Source organism: Sinocyclocheilus anshuiensis, unplaced genomic scaffold (genome assembly GCF_001515605.1).
Source record: "Sinocyclocheilus anshuiensis isolate Anshui unplaced genomic scaffold, SAMN03320099.WGS_v1.1 scaffold1546, whole genome shotgun sequence".
Classification (NCBI taxonomy): Eukaryota; Metazoa; Chordata; class Actinopteri; order Cypriniformes; family Cyprinidae; genus Sinocyclocheilus; species Sinocyclocheilus anshuiensis.
In genome coordinates, this window is record NW_015547737.1 from 151,586 (window position 1) to 166,496 (window position 14,911).

General features: G+C 37.4%; 2 protein-coding genes and 1 long non-coding RNA gene across 4 annotated transcripts in view; all 3 read left to right on the forward strand.

Annotated features, from left to right (window-relative positions):
- Nucleotides 1-4,585, forward strand: part of LOC107704418 (tetraspanin-7-like) — a 36,704-nt gene extending 32,119 nt beyond the window's left edge. Inside the window, exons 5-8 of the mRNA XM_016507338.1 lie at nucleotides 26-181; nucleotides 255-338; nucleotides 1,805-1,887; nucleotides 2,358-4,585. Of these exons, the coding sequence (XP_016362824.1) occupies nucleotides 26-181; nucleotides 255-338; nucleotides 1,805-1,873 (309 nt within the window). The 3' untranslated portion in view covers nucleotides 1,874-1,887; nucleotides 2,358-4,585. The remainder of the gene's footprint in view (nucleotides 1-25; nucleotides 182-254; nucleotides 339-1,804; nucleotides 1,888-2,357) is intronic.
- A 2,189-nt stretch (nucleotides 4,586-6,774) lies between these two features.
- On the forward strand, nucleotides 6,775-10,531 carry LOC107704421 (mid1-interacting protein 1-B). 2 transcript variants are annotated; one of them, XM_016507341.1, is made up of 2 exons: nucleotides 6,775-6,922; nucleotides 9,450-10,531. In XM_016507341.1, the coding sequence occupies exon 2, from the start codon at nucleotides 9,692-9,694 to the stop codon at nucleotides 10,133-10,135; it is 444 nt and encodes a 147-aa protein (XP_016362827.1). In that variant the 5' UTR covers nucleotides 6,775-6,922; nucleotides 9,450-9,691; the 3' UTR covers nucleotides 10,136-10,531. The 2 variants fall into 2 exon arrangements, with proteins under 2 accessions (XP_016362827.1, XP_016362826.1); XM_016507340.1 differs by lacking the exon at nucleotides 6,775-6,922 and adding an exon at nucleotides 8,930-9,078.
- Nucleotides 10,532-12,581: 2,050 nt separating this feature from the next.
- The window catches only part of LOC107704422 (uncharacterized), a 44,133-nt gene continuing 41,803 nt past the window's right edge, over nucleotides 12,582-14,911 (forward strand). Inside the window, exons 1-2 of the long non-coding RNA XR_001635960.1 lie at nucleotides 12,582-12,641; nucleotides 12,739-12,926. This is a non-coding gene — a long non-coding RNA (uncharacterized LOC107704422). The remainder of the gene's footprint in view (nucleotides 12,642-12,738; nucleotides 12,927-14,911) is intronic.

The window sequence follows — 14,911 nt, forward strand, 5'->3', positions numbered from 1 at the left end:
ATTCTCTCTCTCTCACTGTGTTCAGTTGCATTGTTGTGGTGTTCTGAACTACACCAGCTGGTTCTCCAGTGTTTATTACCCTGTGAATGGAATTCCTCCGAGCTGCTGCGCTAACATCTCCGACTGCAACTCCTCAGACCTGCGAAATGCCACCATAGCGCCCACCAAAATCCATCAGCAGGTAACACGCACACTCGCACAAACACACACTGATTGTGTTTTTCATGTATTTATAATCGTTCTGTTGTGTTCAGGGCTGCTATGAGCTAGTGACGGCTTTTATTGAGACTAACATGGGCATTATTGCTGGAGTAACGTTTGGAATTGCATTCTCGCAGGTAGGATGCAGACTTATTCCATCTTTTACTCAATTAAAAAAAAAATGTAAATTAAAAAAAAATTCTACTTTTTTGACATTTTATTTTAAACATTTAAAAAAAATATTCTATTTTATTTTAAACATTTTAAATATATTCTACACACTTCTTTTTTTTATTTGTTTACTTTTAAAATAAAAAAATAAATTTTTATTTGGAACATTTTAATATATATATTTGTAAGTTTTATTTTAAATTAATTTATCTTATTAAAAACAAATATTTAATAATAATAAATAAATGTAAAGAATAATAAATATGTAAATTCTAATAAATATTCATTAAAAAAATGTAACATTGTACATTTTATATTATACACTTGTTATTGTACACTTTTATTTTAAACATTTAAAAAACATTGTAGACTTGTATTGCAAACATTTCATTTTTAATTACTTTTTTTTTTTATTTACACTAATTTTTAAAACATTTTGTTTTTATCTTTTGTTAATATCAATATTTCAAGACATATGTAAATGATTGCTGTTATGTATATGGAAATGACCTCTTGACTGGTCAAACAAACAGAAAGTCCTGCCCCAATCTCATGCAATTGGTTGATTTTATTAGCTGAAGACATCACACACTGTTAATTTCATCTAATCCTAAACAAGAATGTTTTTCCTCTCCTTGAGACGTCATAATCGTGTCTGAGGCGGACATTTGCGAGCTAATATTTACTCCAATCTGTTTTCCGGTTACCGCTGAAGCGAGCTGAACAGCTGGCTGTTGTTGTCTCACACAGGTGGAGCGGTGCCCGCCGTCGAAATGAGTCACTGGGTAATGCTGCGTGCGCTCGCGTCTAAAAGCTTGAGCGAGAGCCGCGCTGCCATGACAACCCCGCGGTGAACGCCGACCCCGGGCTGTCTGTGTTTTCCCAGCCCTCATTTAGTAAACACACATAGACACACGAGCGGGAGCTGAGCATGTGGCGCAGCTGGGGTTTGCTAGCGAACGTGCTGCTTCAAACGCAATCAGGCCCTCTGTCACTCGCGCTTCCGCCTCAGGACCATTATGCAGATATCTCTCCATCTGTACTAATGGGTCCAAAGGGCCGCGGCAGGAACACCTCGACCCCTCCGCCGCGCACACGCTATGCTAATTGAACTGTAAATGTTATCTGTGAGCACACGGGCGGCCCAAATCAATGACATCTCGTAGAGACGCGGCCCCGCTAATACATCTAATCTTCCACCGCGCATGTGGAATTCTTTTGGTTCAGTTAAACGGGAATCAGTAAACATTCATTATGATTATAACTACAATTTGGTTCACATAGAGAGAGCGAACTGTAAACCTGGGAGAGCAGCCGGCAGTAACGACTATAGCAATTTAATTTAATTAGCAATTACATTGGAAGAGGGAGCAAAAAAGCCCTGGAAAACAGGTTTACCATGGTAACGGCCAATTGCGTGTGTGTTTTTCAGCTGATCGGGATGCTGTTGGCCTGCTGTCTGTCACGATTCATCACTGCCAATCAGTACGAGATGGTGTAGTGGCGTGTGCACAGGTGAGACACACACACACACACACACACACACACAGAGACCATTATAAACGTTAGCTACTGACTGACTTTAGCCATAGCATACTGTCTCATTTGAACTGGACTGCAACTCATGATACACAAAAAGCTCACAGGAGAATCTACCCTCAGTTGGTTGTAATGGAGTTTGGGGTTAGCGTGTCATAAAGATGCAAATATCGGATAAAGTATTAAATAAAATCGAAATATTAGTGAAATAGTGATTACTGAAATAGTTTCAGTAATATGTTGACATGCTTTAATGTTCAAAAAACACATTATTTTTCAAATCTTGCAATGCAACTGCATTTTGGCTTTTTTTTTCCATTCTGGGCAACTTCTCTGAAAACGATGCAACAACGTGTTGTGGTCACTATAAATTGTTGTTGCGTGAAGCTGCAGGAAGATTCTTCTAGTCTTGAACATGTTTAAACCTCTTTTTCCCCTTTCTACAGGCACAGAAGACGTACGACACCTTGGAAAGGGAAAGCAACCCAAAAATGCTAGCACACTCCATTCTTTCTCATCTCTTTTTTATTCTCTCTCTCCTTTTATCTTTCATTCTGTCTTTCCTGCCTTCTTTTTTCTCCTTTCCGTCATTCCTTAATCATGCAGTTGTGCCATAACCAAAGCCTCTCCTCACGAAACGTCAGCGTTAGCGAGGAAAAGGAAATGGTTTTAAGATGCACGCGTACTTTACTCTGTACAAAATCCTTGCATGCGAAAACCATCTTACACACACACACACACACACACACACTACAACTAAAATCAACAGCGTTTCTGTAACACTGCGTCCTAACCAGTCACATAAAAGCCAATCGATATTGCAATCTCTCTCTAGCTACATATCATATATGTTCAGGTTAGCTGTGGTTTTAAGGCTTTTTCTATTTTTAGACAGAGAAATTACTTAATACTTGGGACATTAAGTGTGATCTGTTAGGTATTTATCCCGTTTTTGAGAAGAAAAACTATTTAAAAGCTGTGTTTTTCTTATCTATCCACCATTTTGTCAGCTTGGTTTCTATTTGTCACATTGCAGTTGGTATAGCTCTGCCCACAGTGAATTCTCATTGGTCCAGATAGATGTATATTACTCTTCAAACGTTCTGATTGGCTATTTCGTGGCTTTGCGCAGTATTTTCACTCCGTGTTCACACATCTGGTTAGGACACGGTGTTACTTAACCCCTAAAAAGTGAGATTTGTTAGTTAATTGCCTTTTCAAGAGGAAAACTATTAAAAAAGGAAAAAATATATAGATGACAAGATGTTTTTGTTGTTGTTGTTGCTGTTGTAAAATCTATGGCAAAGGGGTTTATCTCAGAAATGGCTTTTTTGTCTTATATCATTTGGATTTCATTTTTTGCTCCACATCTCAGTGCTGGGTTGAAAATGATTCGACATAATACAAGTACAGAGTCAAAACCGTCAATTTGTCTTGACGTGAAAGCCAAAAACAAGCAATTTTCTGCCACATATAGCCATGTACAGAACTCACATTTCGACTGAAGTCTTAACGTGAGCATTTAAAACTAGTGGCTTTTACGTTGTTGTAAGACAAGCAGATATCTCAGAGTACTAACTGAACACTGTTTAATGGCTGATTTAATGGGTAATTATGCAGTTTATGAGTTGTAGTTACAGTTTCACACCATATCTACCTTGTGACACACTGTATTTTCTATTATTTTGTGGCTTTTTACTGTAGGAATGTAATCACACTGAGCGTCTCTTTCAGCGTTGAGGGATGTTCATGCTTAACAGCTCCGAAAATGTTTGGTTGTTTTCAAGCAGATGAATATATGCATGAGATAAATGAAGGCTAAAGATCATTTCGGTATGATTACAAATATTTCTAAGAATGCTATTTTGTTTTAAAAATATATGAGTGTTAGACCTAAAAAAAAAAAACGTTTTCGAAAGGTTACCATTTGTCAAAACACTTTGTAAAATTGTTATATATATGATATGATTATGCTAGCAGGAGAACAGCTCTTAAAAACAGTTGGATAGTTAAAATGCTGGAAGAATTTGATTTACAACTCTATATGAATAGGAATAATCGCAGGTTTTCTGGAGGTCAGAGTCCGAGGAATTCTAGAATCATCACTTAAGTTCTTTAACTCAGTTGTTTGCATAATAAAACGCTTTATTGGTTCACAGTTTTTGCAAAAATGAACCAAGCTTTAGACACCTCTGCTGTTTATTTATTGTTTATTTATTTGCATGTGTGGTAGAAATCGCTGCAGTCTTTGGCTTAATGGCTTTCTTTACTTTTTATTTTGAATCGTGAAGTACTGTCAACTGAATTCCATATTTACGGGTGTCAATGTGCATTTGTCTTTTTTTATTTCATTTTGTGTTGTTGTTTTTTATGGTTTTCTCATTGATCATTAATTTTCATTTAAGACATATAGCTGTTATATTAATATGTTAAACCATCATTTCTGCAGCTGCCCCTTGTGTTGATGGGTCATTAAGTATTAGAGTCCAGAATTCATAGTCTGAACACACGTGATGAACTACACATCTCCAGATATACGAGCGGAGTAATAATATACTTTGTATAATAAAAAGAAAACTTTTTAAAATGCATCACCAGCTAGCATGCCAACAAAATGTAAGTTGATATTGTAAACAACTGTGATCTCTATTAATAAAATGGTTCTTCGTCATTATCAGCTTCTGGTTTGTCTTCATTTGAAGTTTGTCCTTGATAGCACACGTACATCACTGAGACGTTTATTTGACGTTTGCATTTACATCTGCAAGACGTATTTTTTTAGTGTTTGCTCATCTGCAATACGTTTATAGGACATTTCCCATCAGATGTCAAATAGATGTTTAGAACATGCCTTTAAGATGTTCCCAGATAGCACACGTACGTCTGCAAGATGTCTGTTAAAGATCTCTTCATCTGGAAAGCATCTGCTGTGTACAAACATCTGATAGACGTCTTTAAGATGTCAGTTTTACATACATTCTAAATCATAAACATCTTAAAGACATCTTCAAAACGTCTATTTGACATCTGATAGGAAACGTCCTATAGACGTATCGCAGATGAGCAAACACTAAAAAAATACGTCTTGCAGATGTAAATGCAGACGTCAAATAGACGTCTCTGTGATGTACATGTGCTATCAGGGTTTATGATTCAGAATGAATGTAAAAGTGACATCTTAGAGACGTCTATCAGATGATTGTGCACAGTAGATGCTTTCCAGATGAAGCGATCTTTAACAGACATCTTGCAGACGTACGTGTGCAATCAGGAAACTTCAAAGAACAAACAACATATAGAGAAAAACTACAATATTTAAAGAACAGCAGTAACATTTAAAGAAAAAACATAATAATAATAAAACAAAATAAACCTCATATTTTAAAGAAGATATTACAACATCTAAACAGCAAAAAACAACGTTTAAAGAAAAAAAATGACATGCTAAAAATACATAGAAAACAACATTTAAAGATCAAACTACAACATTTACAGAAAACTACATTTAAAAAAATACTTTAAAGGTAGGGTAGGCAATTTCGGAGAGGTTAGCAATAGCAAGCTAGCTTTAAAAGCATAAGATCCCACCCTCCCTACAGCATTTAAAGAAAAAAAATAATGTTCTTTTTAGCAACATCATATGACCCCTTTAAATCATGGCTTGAAGGCAGGACGCTGTTCCCTTCCTGACCTCTAGATGGCACCACGATGTTGTTGAAAAACGTAACGGGGCCGCAGCCGCAACGAAAGGAGATCTCCGTTCATTGGGAAAGCCCATGCAAATAATCATGCAGACATGGATTTTAATGCAGATATCGTGTCATCAGAATGAGAAGATCATAAAGCACAGATCTATATAATGCCCCCCAAAATGTATGCCTAATTATCTACTATCTAATGTCTTTAAAATGCTCTGAAACATCAAAACAAGTGGCGTCTACATGAACATGTTCCACTAACTTTAGATAGTGGAGTGTCCAATACATTTTGTCCTCATTTTATCATTTAAAACCCAAACAAAGCCCATTTTGTGACATGCTTTGCATAAAGTGTTCTTGTGCTATCTTCCTTTACGATAAAATTCATTTTCCTTGATATTATTCAAAGCAATGACTGAAAAAGCGACTTGAGTCAACAAACGCATTTTGGTGAGGCTGTGCTATGTAGATCTGTATTTGATTTATGACATTCACCCTTTCGCCTGGTGTTTGTCATTAGGTTATATATATCTTGCATATTTGCACGTTTGTATAATTTGCATCATTCCACTGATCTGTGCAGGCTTGGCATACAGTCTCTTTAGAAATAACCTTTGAACGTTTTTTAAAATAAAGTATAACTATATGTGAATTATAGACTGTGTTATGTATTTTTGTCTCTTTTTGAAAAAGTTACCTTTCAGCTTTCATAAAATACCTTTCTGATTATGTCAAGAGCAATTTTTCAGTGTTTGACACACCGAAAAGTAGTAGGCTACTTCTTTCCTCAGTAGGCTACTTATTTTCTTCATTAACCTCGAAAAGTGTTTAGATCAGAAAGCGACGTTTACAGATACAAAAATAGAGTTTTATAAAATATTAAGTTTGGTATTCTAAGAATGGGAAGTGGAAATCAAATCGAATGAAGAAACCGTTCTGGCACTGTAAGTGTAAGCAATGTAGAAGGTACTTTCATCAGTCCAGTAGTTTCCTCGTACTCTATTCTTCTTGTCCACTGTCGTGTCTTTGACCGTGAGATGCAGCTTATTCTCTTTCTGCCTTCTGATTGGCTGTCGAGAGGCGCCGTCCTCCTGGATCAACTAAACGACTGGCTTCTGATTGGACTAGAGCGGCTGAGCGGTTGTGGGCTGATGCTTCGTCTCATGAATATTCATAAACGCCATAGAGCTACATGCGGCCTCACCCTCGGTCGGTTGCCAGACGAGTCTGTTATCTTTCAGCGACTTTATCAACGGTTTCCTTGCACTTTTCCGAACGTTTTCGGATTTAAGGGAAGACGAATATCAGCAAAGGTCGGTATTTAGAAGCCTGTGTTATTTGTCAGTCGATGTGAGTCGATAGATTGATGCTTAGTTTTCCGGCCGGCTTTTCCTTTATTGAATCAAGGAGTGGCAGGAAGCATATAACGCGCGTTTAGAATACAGTTTTGAATACAATTTTAAATTAGATCTGATTTAGTTTTACTATAAATACTTAATTATTTGTATATTTAATCCCAAGCATGCTTGTGCATATTCTGAAAAAAAAAAAAAAAGATTAGTAAGCTTAGTCTTTATATTTCTTGCCTTCTCAACCTCATTTTCTAAATTTCACACTGATAGTTATTTTGATTATATAATATTGTGTGCATACCCATTAATCTTTAACAGACATCTTGCAGACGTATGTGTGCTATCTGGGGTGTGTTTGGGTCTGAACTGGATGTATGGGGATCATGTGTAGGTCCATACGTCTTCTTTTACCCAGAAACGTTCTGGCTGTGATTTCTAAATTGCCTAAAATGTCCAGGCTTTGGCTTTGTTGTCCTATTGACCTGCTCTCTACTGTCCTGTGTCATCATAGATGATTATAAACGCATATTTGCATTGCTTTGACCGTTCTCTGTAGATCCCACCTTCTCGAACGCCATGATTGGTCGAGTATGTACACTGCCTGCATGCTATTGGTCAAACTATTTTTCAGTCATTACCTTCAAGCCAAAACCCGGACATTTTGGGCAATTTATAAATCCCGGCCAGAACATGTTCGGGAAAAAGAGGACACATGGTCAACCTAATGTGTGAAAACTGCCTCACTTGTTATATATGTATTATGTATGTATGCATGCATGTATGTACCAAGAGCTTCTTAAGAAAACACAAAAAAATGCATCGTGTGTTTGCGCACACTTAGCGAATAAAGCTGATTCTGATTCTGCTTAAAGGGGTCATATGATGTGATTTCAATTTTTCCTTTCTCTTTGGAGTGTTACAACGTGTCATCAGAATGAGAAGATCATAAAGCACAGATCTATATAATGCCCCCCAAAATGTATGCCTAATTATCTACTATCTAATGTCTTTAAAATGCTCTGAAACATCAAAACAAGTGGCGTCTACATGAACATGTTCCACTAACTTTAGATAGTGGAGTGTCCAATACATTTTGTCCTCATTTTATCATTTAAAACCCAAACAAAGCCCATTTTGTGACATGCTTTGCATAAAGTGTTCTTGTGCTATCTTCCTTTACGATAAAATTCATTTTCCTTGATATTATTCAAAGCAATGACTGAAAAAGCGACTTGAGTCAACAAACGCATTTTGGTGAGGCTGTGCTATGTAGATCTGTATTTGATTTATGACATTCACCCTTTCGCCTGGTGTTTGTCATTAGGTTATATATATCTTGCATATTTGCACGTTTGTATAATTTGCATCATTCCACTGATCTGTGCAGGCTTGGCATACAGTCTCTTTAGAAATAACCTTTGAACGTTTTTTAAAATAAAGTATAACTATATGTGAATTATAGACTGTGTTATGTATTTTTGTCTCTTTTTGAAAAAGTTACCTTTCAGCTTTCATAAAATACCTTTCTGATTATGTCAAGAGCAATTTTTCAGTGTTTGACACACCGAAAAGTAGTAGGCTACTTCTTTCCTCAGTAGGCTACTTATTTTCTTCATTAACCTCGAAAAGTGTTTAGATCAGAAAGCGACGTTTACAGATACAAAAATAGAGTTTTATAAAATATTAAGTTTGGTATTCTAAGAATGGGAAGTGGAAATCAAATCGAATGAAGAAACCGTTCTGGCACTGTAAGTGTAAGCAATGTAGAAGGTACTTTCATCAGTCCAGTAGTTTCCTCGTACTCTATTCTTCTTGTCCACTGTCGTGTCTTTGACCGTGAGATGCAGCTTATTCTCTTTCTGCCTTCTGATTGGCTGTCGAGAGGCGCCGTCCTCCTGGATCAACTAAACGACTGGCTTCTGATTGGACTAGAGCGGCTGAGCGGTTGTGGGCTGATGCTTCGTCTCATGAATATTCATAAACGCCATAGAGCTACATGCGGCCTCACCCTCGGTCGGTTGCCAGACGAGTCTGTTATCTTTCAGCGACTTTATCAACGGTTTCCTTGCACTTTTCCGAACGTTTTCGGATTTAAGGGAAGACGAATATCAGCAAAGGTCGGTATTTAGAAGCCTGTGTTATTTGTCAGTCGATGTGAGTCGATAGATTGATGCTTAGTTTTCCGGCCGGCTTTTCCTTTATTGAATCAAGGAGTGGCAGGAAGCATATAACGCGCGTTTAGAATACAGTTTTGAATACAAATTTAAATTAGATCTGATTTAGTTTTACTATAAATACTTAATTATTTGTATATTTAATCCCAAGCATGCTTGTGCATATTCTGAAAAAAAAAAAAAAAGATTAGTAAGCTTAGTCTTTATATTTCTTGCCTTCTCAACCTCATTTTCTAAATTTCACACTGATAGTTATTTTGATTATATAATATTGTGTGCATACCCATTAATCTTTCATGGATCTGTTATTTCAGGTCACATTATCCGGTTATGACCTGGTTACACGTTTGATTGACGTGTGAAAGCCACGCCCTTGCTTTAAATCCACCTGCACTTTCAGAAACTCACTTTAGTGAAGCGCACAAGAAATCTGGACACGAATAATAGCGGATAAACCCTCCGTTAGATCTATCTGGACCGTCTAGCTCAAGAATAACTACGTCTACTGCCCCTCGTTCTGCATTTGATCAAAACCCTCCAGGTCGACAGAACAGCAATGATGATGCAAATCTGCGATTCCTACAACCAAAAAAACTCCCTCTTCAATTCCATGAACCGGTTTATTGGTGCTGTGAACAACATGGACCAGACAATCATGGTGCCAAGTTTGCTGAGGGATGTCCCATTGGACCAGGAGGCCGAGAAAGAGGTGAACTCCTTCCAGGATGGAGACATGTATGGCTCTTATGTGCTCCTCAAATCAATTAGGAACGATATCGAATGGGGTGTGCTTCAAGCCGATGAGAGGCGCAAGGAAAAGCATGGCGTGACGACGGCCCTGGAGATGTCTCGCATCGAGCCGAACGATGAGGATTTGGAGAAGCTGTTTCATTTACATCTAAATGGACTGCACACGGTACTGGGGAAGCTCACCCGAAAAGCGAACACTTTGACAAACCGGTACAAGCAAGAAATTGGTATCGGTGGCTGTGGGAATTGAAAAGAACAAGAGTTTGCTCCATCCATCGCTGGTGGAATGCAAAAAAAGTTCACAAGAGGGTGCAGCAGGGGTTGAAGCCAAATGGGCCCCTGGTGGCTTCTGTGCATCTTTAATTCCCCGTATTGGAAAAAAAAGTCTTCTACTCGACGTCGGTTTACAAGCACCCTTAATTCCCCTGCTAATATCCCTTGATATTGTTTGCACAACCTGGATTCTGGCTTGGAAACAGGCTTTTGAAATTTAACGCAATTTAAGCAAACAAGCCAACATTAAATTAAAAAGATATGCCATTCATTGGCCGGTATGGTAGTTTTGGCGGTGTATTCATGTAGATTATAACAGGCTGGGCTGAGAATTAAAATCACTAATTATGTATAAAACGCACATTTCTACACTAAAACGCCGCTGGTACTTTATGACGTCACAATCGATGAGGGAATCGCATGAAGGTTCTTATGGATGTTGACAGATTCCTGAAAATGACGTCACATTACTGTTGGTAATTGTCTAAAAGAAAAGTTATGTCATGTATTTTTTCTATCACAAAGATGGTTTGGAAAATAAACATTTTGTAAATGCAACCCCACTGATGTGACTCTTTACTCACTGCTGGTGTTCAACTCATGATTAACAATGAATCATTTCCTTCTGGGATGTCCTTGCAAAATATCACTTTACAGTATACCCTTAGTGTACTTGCCTTATCGTGCTCAGCAAACATCGGTCTGTGTTGGCGTGCACAGCTGCTGCTGAGGTCCGCAGAGGGATCAGGCATGTTATATTAAGACCTGGCAACATCTGAAAGAGCCAGGCACCTGCAGTGCATTTTTCCAATTCGTACTGCTGAGTCACTGCTTGAGCTGCACTTAATGACGGACGTCTCTAATCTAAGCTTCCCAAACTAGTTTAATAGCCCTAAAGGCGCTATACTGTTGTAAACTGAAGCCTTGTAAACTGAAGGATTGGTTTGTTGATTCCTGTGTCTGGCTTACAGTTTTCTGAGGCATTCTGTCAAATTGAAATTATTGAGATGGAATTGTAATGCTCTGTAGAGACTGAATTTTCAGGCAGATTAACCACTACAAGATCTTTTGGAATCTTTTACTCGTTAAAAAAAGAATCTAGCTTTATTTGTCTTAAAATTTTGAGTCAACCAAACTGAATGCATAGCATTTCATGCTAAAGTCTTGTATTCTAATAGAATCTATAGTTTGAAGTTTTTGTATGATGAAGTGCACTAAAATCAGGTTTTGCTTAAGCTGTTAACGAAAAATGTAAACAGACATGCGCAATTGCATGCAAAACAAATTTACATTTAAGATTTGATCTGGTTTTGGAGTAAAATGTTTTTATTTTGCTTTAATTGTTGATCTTTACACTGATTAATATAAAAAAAAAAAAACAGATGCACAGAAGACAAATTCATGTTTTGACATCAGAACTTAAACTAATCAGGTTTTACTTAAACTGATAATGATCTTTACGTGTAAAGTGTAAACAAAAATGTAAAACACATGTACACAAGACAAATTTACATTTAAGTAATTTACATTTAAATTGTATTTTTTTACATCAGAATCATCAGATTTTACTAGAACTTTTAATAAACTTTCCACTGATGAAATGTCAATATAAAGTGTAAACAAAATGTAAAACATATGCACACAATACTAAATTACATTTAAGTTTTTGTCTGAATTTAACACCACAACATAGATGGACTGTAATCAGGTTTTGATTAAAATTTTTATGCTCTAACTGATAAAATATTGAAGTGTTTTCATGAAGTGTAAACAAAAGCACATGATGAAATTACATTGACGTTTTTGTCTAGTTTTGACACCAGAACATTGCTTAAACTGTTAAAGATCTTTACACTGATAAAATGGCAAACGTGAAGTATAAACAAAATGTAAACAGCCACGCACACTAGATTTTTATATACGTTTTTGTCTGGTTTTGACATCAAAACATGATACATCAAAACTTTTACATGACTTTACACGTTGTCCGGTTATGAAGTCTCATAAAAGTAAGACTGTAAGACACTGAGCTCAGCAGCTGTCACCACTAAGAAAGGTCACTTGCCTAGTTGGTATATACTTAATAAATCAATGCATAATAAATATTGCTGACATACTAGTTCATTGCTATCTGAAGTTGTTCTAAATATAGTCATTACTGAGTCTAAACAAATTTATTGTTAACCCATTTGGCTGAAGCATTAGAGGTAGAGGTAAACTGACTTTGCATTACACAATTCATTATAGACCCAAAGTTCTGCAAAGTTCTTACATTTCTTGACAAGTTGCACACTGTATGGTAAAAACATACACCCTTTTCATACACTTCACCTTTGTCTGTTATCTAAGAGCCAAACAATTTGCTCTTTGAACGTCATGTATCGTGGTGCTTGTCTGACTATTAGACAAACTGACCTTTAGTACTGATGGATCCATAATAGTTTCACCACGATAAAACATGACACAGATGAAGCTGATTTGAGGTGAGAATCACATGTTTGTCGACTCCTTTTTATTTCCTGCATTATTCATAGTCTAAACCCTCTCGGTTGACATTTTTCCTTTTCGCACCTTAATTAGGGATGCTGGGAGAACTATACAGGAAAGAAGGCCATCAGTTGGATTTGCTGATCTAGCATTTCTCCTACTCCGACTGTTTGTCTGCCATCTAGCTGATGTAAGACCAGCCCGTGGTGTGACATACTGAAACTTCCAGGCAGTATGATGGAGTTTTGGAGGATCGTAAGACCACTGGCGTAGGATTTGAGGTATGATGCAATGTGTCCTCTGGGTGCACAAAGGAGTTCTGCGATCAGGTGCTACTCAAAAGCGCACACTATTGTTTTTCTTTGCCGAGAATCAAGGCCACAAAGCTTGTGGGGCAAAAACTCCAAGGACGGAAAACGAGGGGAAATTGGGAGAGTTGATATTACTCAGAATTCGTCAAACCGTTCATTTTAAGTTATCTTAAAGGGGTCATATGATGCTGCTAAAAAGAACATTATTTTGTGTATTTGGTGTAATGAAATGTGTTTATGCGGTTTAAGGTTCAAAAAACACATTATTTTCCACATACTGTACATTATTGTTTCTCCTCTATGCCCCGCCTTTCTGAAATGCGTCGATTTTTACAAAGCTCATCGGTCTGAAAAAGCGAGGTGTGCTCTGATTGGCCAGCTATCCAGTGCGTTGTGATTGGCCGAATACCTCAAGCGTGTGACGGAAATGTTACGCCCCTTACCATATTGTGATGCCTGCGGCAACCACATGTGACGACCCCGGGCTGGACTCCACTTCGTCTACGGTGAAAGCCGATCCGGCGATCCACAGCGCAAGGTTGAAGTATTTCCTCAGCAACCAGCACGGATCAGCTCCAGGCATGTAAATCGCATCATATGACCCCTTTAAAACATGACTGGCTAGGTGCAGACGAGTAACAGTGAGTTACAAAATAGCAGGACAGGCTAATGGAGAGGACGAATGCTGCCATTTTGTCAAGAGGATTGTGTCTTGTCTCCGAGCGCAATAAAATATCTGTCTTATTACAGTCTCTCGCTCTTTAGAGTATTAGATGTCTCTCTTTGTGAACTATTTCAGTGGCAGCTTGTCAGGTTCCTCAGCGGTCTCGCTTTTGGCCATCTGTTACAGTCTGGAACTTCCCAGAATGCAACCCTTCAGAAATGTTGGGAAAGACATCCTATTCCTTTTTTTCCTATTTGTGTACAAGTGCCGCCACCGGTGTGGCTGAAAAAAGCCACATGGTGGTGGTCAAAAATCAGTGTCGCGAAGTTGTTACCATGGAGACGAGACGACAAGATTCATGCGTAACAAAATAAGACGGTACGTAGTTCAGTTAGGGAATTGATTTACAGGAAACGGAATTTAATAACGTGAACTCAAAGGAAGGAGCCAAACATTTATTTGAAAAGTTTGAAAACTCTCCAGTACGTTTAAATAATTTTTCTGTGTTGAAAAATCGTTTTAAAACATCTGAGCTATTGATTTACGCCACCACCTGTGTGATGAAGTATTACGGTTACAGTAGATTACTTTAAATTAAGCGTGACAAACGCAACAGTGGTTCAACCGTAATTAAAACGTATAAATGGCTCAGTTATATTGCAAATTATCTTGCCACGGTAATTCTTTTTACAGCCGCAGATTTAAAGCTATCAGTGCGTCTTGGACAGCTACATTCACTTATGTAAGCCTTAACTCACACAAGGGATTGCGTAATATGTTAGGAGGTGTAAATTTATGTCATAACCAGTCTGTATGCATTGGTTCCAGATTCAGTTCACAAATTCTTAGTTTAGCAAAGCTGACTATTGCAATCCCAGAATGCACCACCACAGAAAATAATTTCAAGTTTGTCAGGTTGTGAAAACAAACAAAATTTGTGTTTACACTAATGTACAAGACTATAGGGGAAGACATTCTGGAGAGTTTAAATATGATATCATATGCAACAAAAAAATTGTTATTTGGTGTAATTAAAATTATGTAAAGAAATAGTGTATATTTTCATGTTCATCCAGGTGTTATGTCTTGCCCCATAGACTTCTATAGAAGCCTGTCTCTGCCACTGAATAAAAAAATTAAAATGGTAACTGCAACTTTTTATCTCACAATTCTGACTTTTTTCCTTGTGACTGCAGTTTACATCTCGCAATTCTGACTTTTTTTGTTCTAAAAATTGTGATATAAACTTGCAATTAAATTTTTTTTCTCAAAATTGTGAGATAATAAACTC

Coding starts and splice junctions, on each gene's coding strand:
- LOC107704421 (XM_016507341.1), top strand. CDS start 9,692: ATGATGATGCAAATCTGCGATTCCTACAACCAAAAAAACTCCCTCTTC.